At 31.7% G+C, this 13537-nt stretch overlaps 1 protein-coding gene across 1 annotated transcript; it reads right to left on the bottom strand.

Moving 5' to 3' along the window:
* Positions 1 to 963: 963 nt before the first annotated feature.
* LOC139892924 (aluminum-activated malate transporter 5-like) lies at positions 964 to 4916 on the bottom strand. Its single transcript, XM_071876052.1, has 6 exons — positions 4340 to 4916; positions 3477 to 3614; positions 2971 to 3234; positions 2730 to 2866; positions 2485 to 2631; positions 964 to 1709 (listed from the first exon to the last, which is right to left on the bottom strand). Exons 1-6 carry the CDS (start codon positions 4686 to 4688, stop codon positions 1017 to 1019), a joined length of 1728 nt encoding a protein of 575 aa, XP_071732153.1. The 5' UTR covers positions 4689 to 4916; the 3' UTR covers positions 964 to 1016.
* Between the last annotated feature and the right edge of the window lie 8621 nt (positions 4917 to 13537).

The following is a 13537-nucleotide window of genomic DNA, read 5'->3' as shown; positions in this document are numbered from 1 at the left end:
CATAACCAAAGTCATTCTGAACTCCTAAAGCTTTTATGAATTATTCAATTTTATCAAACGCATCTTAAGTTAAAACAACATAACATTTTATCCTTATATAATATACTAGTGAAATGACCCGTGAAACTACGGGTTTATTTAAACGAAACAGTTTAATGGTATGTTTTAGGTATTAAGTGAATTTAAACGCTAAAGTCATTTAGATTAATGACTCAACGGATTTCGACTAAGAAACATCTCGTTGTTTTTACAAACACATTGATGTACTTAAATTGGTCGGAATAAATGAACTACATTTATTCTCTCGCCATCATCTTTCAATTTTTATCACAATTACTAATTTCCTTGTTATAAAAGTCTAATTAGAACCTTTTATTGAGACGTGTATTTCGTATACATATATAATGTGATTAATCTCGTAAAGAAAACTCATATTTAAATTTAAAAAATAATATAATAATAATTAATAAGAATGAATTTTTTTTCCAAAAAAACATGAAATAAATAAATAAGTAGATTTAATTAATTAGTCATTAATTAAATTAATAACATCACCTTAAAGCTTAGATTTTTTTTTTTTAATTTTTTCTTAACAAAGAAATTAGTTTAATAATGACATCATTATTGTAGGATTTTAATAGAAACTATAGAAGATTTTGTTGCATAATCAAACAATAAGAAGCAAAAGTTCTTTATTGAAATGTTCAAAACTAGATATTATGACTCTTTTGTAACAATAAACAGATAACCAATTCCATAATGCAATTCCAAATAACCTTTCAGTGTTGATGTACCATTCCGGCACAATAAACTTCACAATTTTCTTTCACAAAATTTGAATGTACAACAAAAAGTAGGTTCATTTTTCCTAACTTCATCTCCATCTCCACAACACCCAAACAGAGCAGAAACAAGCACCAAAATGCAACTCAAACCAATATACAATATACAAATTTTTTCAAACGAGTCGATTTTGGTACTCCAACCAATATTCAAACGTTAAAACCATGAGTGCGTCACTTGATTCCAACGAACTTGAGAAATCTTGTCCAAAAACCAACCATCTCCTTGGCTTCAAGAGGATTTGCAGGTTCAGCAAATTTAGCCTTGTCACTAAGCTCTTCAAATGCACCAACAAGATTTTGAAGCCTTGCGACAAACTCAATCAATAAAGACGTAAAAGTAGCAAGCGACAAAGCACTCGCACTCTCATAAGTCTTAACTTCGCGAACGTTTAAGATTTGGTCACCTAAAACTGATAACCGTGAAGGCCAATGTATTTGATGTTTCAACATATCTTCAGACGAACCCCAGTGCGCCATCGAAGGATGGTTTGATAGATTTGTAATGTTGCGCTCTAAAGTTTTGTTGTGTGGAAGTGGCGGTTTTAAGTTTGCTTCACTTAACGAGTTGATAACGTTTGGTTTGATTTCGTCTTCTTTTAGTTCTTGAAGACGATCGACATCTTCAAACTCTTTTGGCTGTTTTCCAGCTGCCCATTTTTCGGAGTTGACTAAATGGTACGATTTTTGGTCAATCATCATTTGCAACTCCTCTGCAGCCCCGTGTACTTTTTCAAGCAAGTCGATATCTCGGCTTAATTTTTCCATTTTTTCCACTTTGCTTCCTAGCTCACGTAATATTCTTGCGCCTTCGGTGCCGACCTTTTGGATCTCATTTTTGAACATGTTTCGTAGTTCTATTGGTGCCTTAAACACGTAAAGATAAAGTTTCAGATAATGCAATTAGAATTAAACATGTGTTGCAGTTTTATAGAATTTTTCATCAAGAAAATAGTTGAAATTTCAATGGGAAAATGAGAGCAAATCTATCTGAAAAAAAGATTCAAACTTTACATTCAAAACTATAAGCATTTACAGTTGAAAGCAAGTCTGCTTACCAATTTTTTTAAACTTAATAAAATAAATGGACTATTATAGATAAGAAATCAGTATCAAAACATGAATTGATAAGCCATAAGGAATAATGCTAAAAGCCTACACATATGTATATGACAGTGATATTTTTGTAAATTAAATTTATTAGAATTTTTTTTTTTATAAATTGTTGTTTACTAAATTAACATACTGAAACATAAGACAAGTTTTCAACAGCGTAATTGCACATAATAACAATCGCGATGTGACTGTATCAACAATGTTATTCATGAACTAACATATTAGGAGTTCAAAGGACAATAACGTCAGAGCAAGTATACTAGTATAGAAAGCTTCATAACAGAAACAGGTACAATTACCTAACTAGATATTTCTGTAATCATATTGTAGCAGCAATTAATTGCATGCAACACACAGACTTGTTAACTATTAATTATGTGAAATTAGAAATTATGACGGTATGCCATGTAGACGTCTATTGGACAGGTACAAATACGTTTATTATCTATGGTAAAAATTTATATTTAGCCAGAAGATGATGTCATTTGAACCGAACGCATCATTTAAAAAAAAAAACTTAAATTACCTGTATTTCTGCAAGTATACAACCATGCATCGCCATGACCATAAAAGCACAATGCCTGAGTGCACCGCTCACTTTTACATAATTACTCCACGGATATTTCAACATTTTGTAACGACCATGAGGCGGTTCCCAAACCGCAAATGCCAGCTTTAATACACAAGATACATTTGTCAGTTACTCAACAATATCATATCCTAAATATATATAGAACAATCGAATAAGAAAAATGAAAAATAAAATCGTACCAGAGCATCTTCTTGACTACTAGACTGTACGGCTGATCTATATCCACTATACAACGGATCATCAGATGCTTGATATACAAGAATCTTTGAAGGAATCCTTTCGTACCCAAAATGTTGAAGGTAATTATTAACACATCCTTTAAGAAAATTTAAAAAGGATTAATTTTTACTAATAACGAATACTACCCATTTTGTATATAGACAAACATAAATACAAAAAGGTTGTTTATTTAATTTTTACCTTCTAAAGAAGTAGCAACGCCTCTAAAATTCTTGACAACCAATTTATGCAGATCTTCACCCGCCCAAATCGGATAAACGCATATATTTACAACCAAACACACACCGGCCCCAACTCCAATTAACAACAATCTAGAAACAGCTGTTTGAACAAAATGTGAAGTACCCGATACGAGTACTATACAGAAAGTCAACATAAAGACTCGAAACCCGTATTCATATGCCTTCATTGATGGGTAGAGTTTCACATAACTTGATATAGAGCCTGAACATATAAAAGAAAAGAGCAACTAATTTTGAGCACATACATTTATAAGAATTTTTCTAACGACAGAGCTGTCGTTTAAGATGCTTAAAAAATTTGTACGTAGCGGTTAAGTTGACTTTTAGATGGAAGTTATTGGAAAATTACACATATTTTAAGCATCTTAACGACAACCCTCGTTAGAAAAATCCAATTTTAAATTAACGGTAACATAATTTATAAAAAAAGGTATTAATAATGACCTGCTAAAAAGATGCTGGCTACAGTTACAACCTCTTGCCACTCCCCGGACCATACAGCTAATTGAGCAATACCTAACGCAAGCACACCAGCAGAAAACGTCCCAAGCGCACGGTTAAATCCTTTGCTAAGTGTTGCGCCTACACAGATTCGCAAACCATTAAAGATCAAAATCGATCAGGTGAAACCTAATAATTCAATGACATCATCCATTATGATCAACTAACATAAATACTAACAACAAGTCGTTTTCACATTTAACACTGCATATAAATATCTAACTGCACAGCAAAATGAATATTTCATAAAAAAACTTATAAATCAAGATCCATCAATTCAAGAATAATGCCATTATGATCAACTGGCCTAAATACTAATTACAGGTCGTTTTCCCATTTAACACTGCACATAGAAATCTAACCAGAACCAAAATGAATACATCATAATAAATTCTACAAATCAAGATCAATCAGTTCAAGCTAAATAGCCAACAATGCCATTATGATCAAGATTCAAGGTTAATACTTTACAAGTAGTGGTATCCCTTGTGCTAGGTGTTCAATTGAACACTCAAGTTTCACACGGGTACGATTTTGAGGGGAGGGGTTCAATGTTCAACTCAGAGTTCCAATGGGCCCACAATAATGGTGTTAAATCAATCAAATATGGCAAAAATCTTATTGCAAGTATTATTCCTAAACTGCACATTAAAAAGCAGGGTTTCAACATTCAAATTCAATTCAAATTACACATTATACAGACATCATAACAAACACCAAAACTAGAAAAATGTAAGCTATAAATAAAATAAAAAAATTACTAGTAATATTAATTAATCAAGATTTAAGAATTATTTGTAGCTTACCAACGCTGAATTCAAACACAACGATGACAGTCAGAATAGCCCAGATGGAATATTGGCTAAAATAATCTGATGATTCTTTAAAAAATATAAGTACAGAAACAAGGGCAAGTGCTAAACCAGATTTCGCAGCAAATATAAACTGTCTCGGGTCGGATCGACCCATTTCAAAAGCACTAACAAAAAAATGCCCAAGATCATTGCACCATTTCTTGATCCTATCAGTAATTGACACGTTGTCATGATTGTTAGTATTAGTGATGTAAGATTCAGGAAAGAACCCTAATTCTGAATACCCTTTTCTTGGTAACAATCTTTCTTTAAGTGACATGGATCCAAGATTTCCTGCCATTCTTTATAAAAATTGAATTTTGTTCATAAAGCAATAAACTTTTTAGGGAAAATAAAGCCACCCACTTGGGTATGTATGGTTTTCGCCTTTCAAAGAAAAAAGAAGGAAAAAAAAGCTGTTTTTTGTTGGTAAACCGCGAAACTTTTTATGAAATTGAAGTGACCCAGTCGGGTATGGATTGTTATCGGAGAATTGGCCGGAAAACAGATCGGAAAAATAGGGTGGTGATTGGAGGGAAATAGTTTGAGTAATGGGTATGCATAATTTATAGGAGGTATATAAATATAAATGTGTGACTTTGAGATCTATGATCTAAACATGTCAACTACTTTTATGTGGATTAATTTGTGCCAATACCTTTTTTTACAGCCGCCATAAAAAAGATCCTTTTTACGGATGTTATTCTAAAGGATACTCCGTACGTATCAACCTTTGTGATAATGACTTTTTTGACGGTGCCATTCAAAAGATATCACCTATATATGCTACTGTATAAAATTATTTAATCTTTAAACAAATCATGAGGTTGTTTTGTCTTGTGATTCTTAAGTGATATTTGGTTTGAATTCTTTTTTTAAACGGCGATGGAATCATCCGAGGGGACTAAACAACCCGGTGCGTTCATCTCCCGTTTCGACTATGTCAATGCAGCGATTATAATCCCGCCCCCATCGCTGTCCGGAAGGAAACTTTGAAATCGATCCAAGGGCACGGCCAATTAAAACCCCTCCTCTCTTTTACCCCTCAAACGATATGGGAAAGGTGTCGTGGGTAGATATTTCATGGCAGAGATGAAATTGTGTTTTTAATATGTAGCCAACGGGGGTCGAACTCCTGACCTCCCCTAAAGGAGACAGGCCACCAACCGTTGGACCATACTCAATGGCGGAACTTGAACCCGACTACAGAGGGGGCGAGTCTAAAAATTTAATAAATTTCTCATTGTCAGCAGGGGCAAACACTAAAAAAAAACTTTATTTTTTGGTAAATTTTTTTTTATTAGTGTAAAATTATTTTTCGTTAAATCCAGGGGGGACGGGCGCCCCCTTTGGAACCCATACTTTTAGTTTGATTCAGGGGTTTTGATGTTTTTTGGTGTACGGCTACCGATAGAACTTGGTGTTCGGGTAAGTGGAATTCTTTTGGTTGTCTGACTACTTTAACAAGGCTACTTTCTTCATTTGTTTTTCGCACGGGTTTTTTCACGATTATCGTTTTCGATTATCTTTCATACATCTCGCTGAAGCACCACCAAGTTTGAATTTGTCGTACTATTATTGATTTTCGTTGGCATTTGGCCTCGTATCCTTCGTACTCTTGATCGGAGGGTTGGTATCTTTACTCGGAGGTCCCATACATATATCCCCTGATTTGTTTTGTCCTTAAGAAGTCTACTTATTGAGGTCTCGGGTGGAGTGGTTTTTCTCTGTTGCAGGTTCAATATGTCAGTATTTTGAGTATTAGGTTTGGTTGTCTCAATGTCTTCAATGCCGACCATTTTCGCTCATTGTGTGTAGGTGTTCGGTGATCTAGATGACTAGAGTACTCATATCGTCACATGTTCTCGCCTTGAAATGCAGTTTGATGAATATCTTTCCGGTGAATTATTTTGACTTATGTTGTGTGATGAGATGAATGTATCAATTGGTGTTATTGGTATTAGTTTAGTATTATTTCAATGTTGTTAGGGTCTATTTAGTTCAATAGGTCGCTCAATTAGAACGGTGAATCTATTTAATTACACTTGTTAGGTCTGAATAAACTTGTAACCCAATAGATCTATTCTGTTTAATTTATGTTCATGTCATAAAAATAAAGAAAGCAATTGTTTAAGGAATATTTTTATCGTATAAACTTAAAATCACAAACGAATTCATCCAGTATAAATTTAAACAAGGAGTTCATGGTTCATTAGAACGGCGAGAAGCAATCTTAAACGAAGACATTTTGACAAGCCTTCGGGCAAGGGGCTAGGAAGTATCGGGGTTGTTTGAATCTTGGCGTGAAAATTCAAAGAAGACAATGGAATAGCTTCAGCAACAAAAGAATTTTTTTATGAATTTTTGTATTTGTGATTATTTTAGATTTGGTTGATGTCTCTCTAGTATATATATGTATTTGTAATAGTTCACGTCATGTGGACTATAGTCTATAACTCATGTGAAATGATCCGTCCTAATCCATCTGGACGAAGTCTTCAACAGTTGGTCCCATTGCGAGGTTCTGACCTCTATATGCCATGAACGACTCCATGTAATATGAGCAAATGCACAGCGAAAGATTTCTTTCATACCTGAAAATAAACATGCTTTAAAGTGTCAACCAAAAGGTTGATGAGTTCATAAGTTTATCATAAAACAATAAAATTTTGTAATTTTGATAAACCACAAGATTTAAATGATGCATGGTACAAATGGGCCCGAATCCTATACCCACCTGTAATGTACATGCGATATCTTTTAAATACATTACACTTTTCTCGTGTACAAAATCATCTTTCATAAATCTTAGTAACCGTACACATATCTCGTGCACAAAAATAACATACACATAACCTGTGTATAAAATCATTCTCTCGATACATAACATTCACTTATCATTGCTTTCATATCTTGGCTTGGTAACTGACCTTAACATATAATGCGCATAATAATATCCCCAAAACAGAACATCTCGTCTGTATAATAATCATATAAACTTCGAAGTACTAAACACCACGCCCACTAGCTCTTCCGTCTAGTGAACATTCTGGGTGGGGGTGTTAAACCCGGTAGCTACCTTTAGGATTCGCGTGAATTAGGGCCATTCCCGATTCTAATTTTTAGGTTACCAAACAATAATAATCAGGGGAAATATCCACAACAATTAGTGGCAATTATAACGTCCAACTAATTCAATAATAATCCACAGAACTTCTGTCTGCATAATAATTCATTCGAGGAATGTTTTGTTTGTGTCTATCTCGTCAAACATTTATAAAAGCATTTCATGTATTCTTAGTTCAAAATATATTTCAAAAGCATTTAATAAAGCAGTTATAAAACAGTTATAAAAACAGCGCATGTATTCTCAGTCCCAAAAACGTAAAGAGTAAAAGGGAATCAAATGAACTCACACATATAAATATTATAAAACAGTTAATAAAGTATTTGCATGTATTCTCAGCCCAAAAATGTAATGAGTAAAAAGGGAGTAAATGAACTCACAATACGATATTTTGTAGTAAAAATATGCATACGACGAAACTGAACAATGCAAGGTTGGCCTCGGATTCACGAACCTATATCATTTGTATATCTATTAAAACATATAATCGTAATCGAACAAGTGTGTATATACATTTATAATGACTAATATTTATCTAGTTACATTAATATATATTTGATTAATATTATATTTAAAAATACTTAACTTGTTATATATGAATATATTTATAAGAATGTTAATGTGATTAGTACTTACTTATGTGTAATATTACTAAAAGTATATCTTTATATACGAAATATTTGTTTGGTAACATAATATCAATAATAGTAATAGAAGTTGTTTTTGATTATAATGTTAATACTACTAATAATAATAACTGTAAAAATAAAGATTTTACAAATAATAATAATACTAATGTTTATTTTAATATCTATGATGATAATAATACTACTAATAATAATACTAGTACTTATGATAATAATAAAAATAATAATAAATATAATAATAATAACAACAATAATCTTGATAATCCTATTAATACTAATGATAATAATAATCATAATTTTAATATTTAGTTTTAGTTAATAATAATAATAATAATAGTAATAATAATACTAATAATAATAATAAATTTATAATAACTACCTTAAAGAGTGAGTTCCTAAAAAGATTTGTCCCAGTCCGGAATTGAACCCGCCACCTCCTGCTCGTCTACAAACACTCTTAACCCTTACTCTATTTCGATTTATCTGTTTATTATTCGAAACTTATTTATATTAAACCTAATAATCTATTATCCTCCTCCTTTTACAAACAACCTTCAATCGATCAAAACCCATCTTACACGATTCTCTTTTCTTTTTTATCATGTATCGTATATCGTTGACGTTTATGATTTACAGAATCATCATCATCGTTATTATTGCAATCTTCATCCTTATTCGAATCATCTCCAACTTATCTTCGTTACTCATCATCATTATGGCATCATCATCATGTAACATCATAATCTTAAACTATATTCATCATATTATCATCAAGTATCACATACAATTCATCATGTATCATCTAATCCCACTAGTCTCCATTTCCATGATATGGCCCAACTTCCTTCAGCCCATTATTAGTTTCATAAGTCCAAAGATAAACAATATTTGTGGACTGTCTTGATGAATCCCAACTGAAAAAGAAAAGCAGTCCAACAGTCCATATATAATTTGATTATATGTTGTAATTTTGCGAAAATCAGAATATGTTGATGTATACGTGGGATTTTCATTACCAACTATAGTGCATCCCCACTAACTCCCTTAATGCTTCAAGTGGTGATATTTAGTTCGGTGATTGTCGGCAAAAGAGAAGAAAAGTAGTTCACAAAAGCAATTTGAATTATTATAATAGATGATGCTTCGATTATATAATAGTTGAAGGGTATAATTGCCTTATTTAAATCAAATGGAGTTGTGTTTTGTCGGCCACAATCACAAATATGCACTAGTAATTTAAATCAATAATAATCGCCTTTTCATTCCTATAATTCTCTTCATAGTAGGTGGAACACTATCATGTAATAATATTAGATGAAGGTTTTCGATAGTTGAAATAGAAACAGTAAGACAGGAAGTGATAGCAGCGAATATGATGATGTTTTTGTTTGGCGTTCAAGGAGTTCTCAAAACAAACAAAAAAACAAAAATTAGAGAGAGTGTAGAAAGAGGGAGTGGCGGTTGATGGTTGTGTGGGTTGTTTCGATGGTTAACTGCAACAGAAAGTTACCCACACATCTAGCAATTGAAGTTTTGTTGCAAATGGTTTTTACGAAGAAGAAAAATAAATTGGAAAGAGAAGAGAGAGATATATCAAGAGGGATGTGATGATCCAAAAGTAGTGGTGGTGTTTTAACGAGGAAGAAGGTGAGATTCTTGCTTCTGGCCGAACTGTTACACATCTTCAATAATCTTTGTGGTTTCCTTTCGAGCAAAAGACATCAGAGAATTAGTTATGGCAATCGTAGCAGGTGGCAGTCGATTATAGTAGTAGTAGAAAAACAAAGTGGCAGAAAAATTGATGGTTAAATGGGTGGTTGTTACTTCTCATGGTGATGGTGGTTTTGATGGGAATGGCCTATGAGTTTCATCGAGTTTAATATATGCGGTAGATAGTTGATGAAGTCCTGGTGTGGAGTTTATGAAGGAATTAGGAAAAAGTCCAGGTTATAGTGGGATAGAAAATAATAATAGGAGACAAAGGTTAAGGTGATAGTTTAGGTTGTGAATGGAATAGCAGATAGTTACATATCAACTAGATATCAACTTTACAGCTCATTTGAATCCACTTAATCCTTGTTTGCTAGCTTGATTTGTACGAAAAGTGAATTAGTCAGAAAGAAAAGTTGAAGTCGACACAACTACTCTTGTTTGTTAATATGACTTATTTGTATTGATCGTACCAATTTACAGTTTTAAAACAATCTATGGAACAGTTTGATAAAAGTAAAAAAAAACTGAATATAAAACTTATACGTATAGTTATATTATTAAGTGTTATATTTTTTAGTATATATATCGTGTAATATATATGTGTATATATATCTGTTTTGTATCTGGATAATGTATATATCTGTATAATGTATCAGCACATATACCTGTTGTATATATATATATATATATATATATATATATATATATATATATATATATATATATATATATATATATATATATATATATATATATATATTTTATATATTATAATTAATCTTTTTATTTAATAAATCTAATTATAATAATAATACTCTTAATATTATAATATTAATAATGATGATATAATAATATTAATAATTTAAAAATCATAATTATAGTAATGATAATAATAGTAATAACAATATTAATGAAAGTTTTTATATTGATACGTTTTTATATTGATACTTATAATAATTTTAATAGAACTAATAATTTATTAATAATGATAATTATAAATTTATACAATAATATTAATGCTAATACTTAATAATATTAATTTTTAATATAATACCCTAATATTATTTACATGCCTATTTATATGGAATGAAATTTTATTATTCACAAATTTCTTATATCATAATATCTATATTAACTTCGAATCTATATATGTATACTCAATATACTATATATATATATATATATATATATATATATATATATATATATATATATATATATATATATATATATATATACATACATATCCATATAATTTACAATTAGTTGTTCGTGAATAGTCGGAAATGGTAAAAGGACAAATGCATTCTTGTAAACTGTCCCAAAGTTTTCGAGACTCAACATTACAGACTTTGCGTAATCGTGTCGAAATCATATAAAGATTAAGTTTAAATTTGGCCGGAAATTTCCGGGTCGTCACAGTACCTACCCGTTAAAGAAATTTCATCCCGAAATTTGAGTGAGGTGGTCATAGCTAACAATAAAAATGTTTTCATGACGAATATGAGTTGATAAGTAGAGTTTTATCACCATTTAGTAATAAGGATAAAAAAATTCGATTACGTGAAGTGTACGGGTGAAGCTATCACAAAAGAGTGAGATAGAGATTTAACTTTTGACGTAGTCATGGCGGATTTCCGGAATTTAAGAAATTTAGAAGGAAATCTTCGTAATCTATAAGATTTGACTTTTCGGCGAATAAAGTAAATTAAGATCTCTTTAATTAAATACGGTAATCTGCCTCGATTGCTCTATCGGATATTTTCATTATAAATTCACTTTCTCCGTTCCATTAATTTTCATCACTTCTATACTCAATTCCCAAATTCAAAAGATTGTGGAAATGCTTAAACCAGTTCTGATCCTTGTCCTTATCCTTACTATCACAACAATCATTCTCCTGTTCCAACTTCCACCGGAGGAATCTGTTTTCTTCTACTTCGCCCTTGGGGTTATAGTGTTTTTAATTCTCCCGTGTCTTTATATTGCGATAAACATTGACATACACGGTTTGTAATTTTACGTTTTGTTGTTGGGTTTTATATTTTCCCTTATATTTCGAAGCTCTATGCTTTTGTTTTCTCTTTCCGACTTCAAGTCAAGCGAGTAATGGTCCAGAATTTATAGGTATAGAGTTTCGAATGATTAATGTTCTAAGCAGAAAGGAACGTATTAGCACGATTTGATTTGTCAAATTACCAGAATCCCTGAGGATGGAACTATCAAGAATATATTTTCTTGATATGTTCAGAGGTTGATTAGAATGAAAGAGTTGTGTAACATGGTTCATGATAAAGGTATGATCTGTGATCCTTTATCACGTTCTATTAGAAACTCAGCATGACTTACTGTAATATAATCACGTTGGCCAAGCGCCATTATATTATACTAACTCATGCTTCAATTCCCTACACTTCTCCAGAATTCATTCATAATTTATACTTAGATTTTACAGAAGTTTCCAATATAATGGAATACGGAAAGCACGAAGAGGTAGATAATTTCGGACAAGAGTATTTATGAAAATATCTTCAAAATTATCGAAGATATTTATGATAATATTTTGGAATTTCTAAGTTCGAAGGTTGATGAAGAAAAATTTTCCGCAAGATTTTAACATTACTTCAGAGCAAGATATTCTCTAAAGATTTCATCGGATTCAGAATTATCTGGATTCTTTGAATATTGGGTTTGGTCCTTGTATTTGTCCTCGACCTCCTTCAGGGTTAGCACAATCCGTTTTTTTTTTTTAGTACCAAATTTTCTATCGAGCGTTCCTACACTCCTTCCTTATCATCAAACTTTTGGCCGTTTAGACCATCTACAATTTTTCTGTTTCCTCTGCATTCAATGCTACGATATCTGAATCTTCGGTTATCAATCCGAGGTGGTTTCAGGAGAATTGTGTTTTTAGATGATTAAACGCTGATGGTAATATGATGGAATATGAAAGGTTCCCCGGTAACAATAAAAGAGCACGCATATACATCAAAGTTATAATATGGTTGTTTCGAACGAAAAGTCGAAGTTGTCTTGCTGAAGCTGTGACAAAAGTTGCTACTTTGAAAGGAATTATTAAGTTATTTTGGGTAATAGTAACGCTAAAGGAATTAGCACAGCTACGCGTTAAACGTTTACTCAGTTTCCGAGAGTTTTTCAGGTGCAATACTATATGCATAAATCTTTCCTTCCGTAGATGAAGTGCGGTTGGTTCATTCTCTAGATTGAGGTGTTTTCAAGAATTACGAAAGGTTTGAACGCAGATTGTAATCGTCAAGATACAAATGAAGTTTAGGATGAAATCAAGTGGCAAACTTGAAGAATTATTTAGTTTCATATGTTATAATCAGTATTTTAATTCATTTTAATTGTCCAATATTATTCGTCCACAGTCGATAGTCTACAGTTAACAGTCCAATAATTCATATATAGTTTTTAATATATAATATTCGAATTAATTAATACGTATTCGTGACCCATGTACATGTCTCAGACTCGATCACAACTCAAACTATATATATTATTGTAGAATCAACCTCAACCCTGTATAGCTAACTCCAGCATTACTGCATATAGAGTGTCTATGGTTATTCCAAATAATATATATAGATGCGTCGATATGATATGTCAAAACCTTGTATACGTGTCCCGATATTTAAAGTG

The sequence above is a fragment of the Rutidosis leptorrhynchoides genome, chromosome 2 (genome assembly GCF_046630445.1).
Source record: "Rutidosis leptorrhynchoides isolate AG116_Rl617_1_P2 chromosome 2, CSIRO_AGI_Rlap_v1, whole genome shotgun sequence".
Lineage (NCBI taxonomy): Eukaryota > Viridiplantae > Streptophyta > Magnoliopsida > Asterales > Asteraceae > Rutidosis > Rutidosis leptorrhynchoides.
This window is presented reverse-complemented; position numbering and strand designations above follow the sequence as displayed.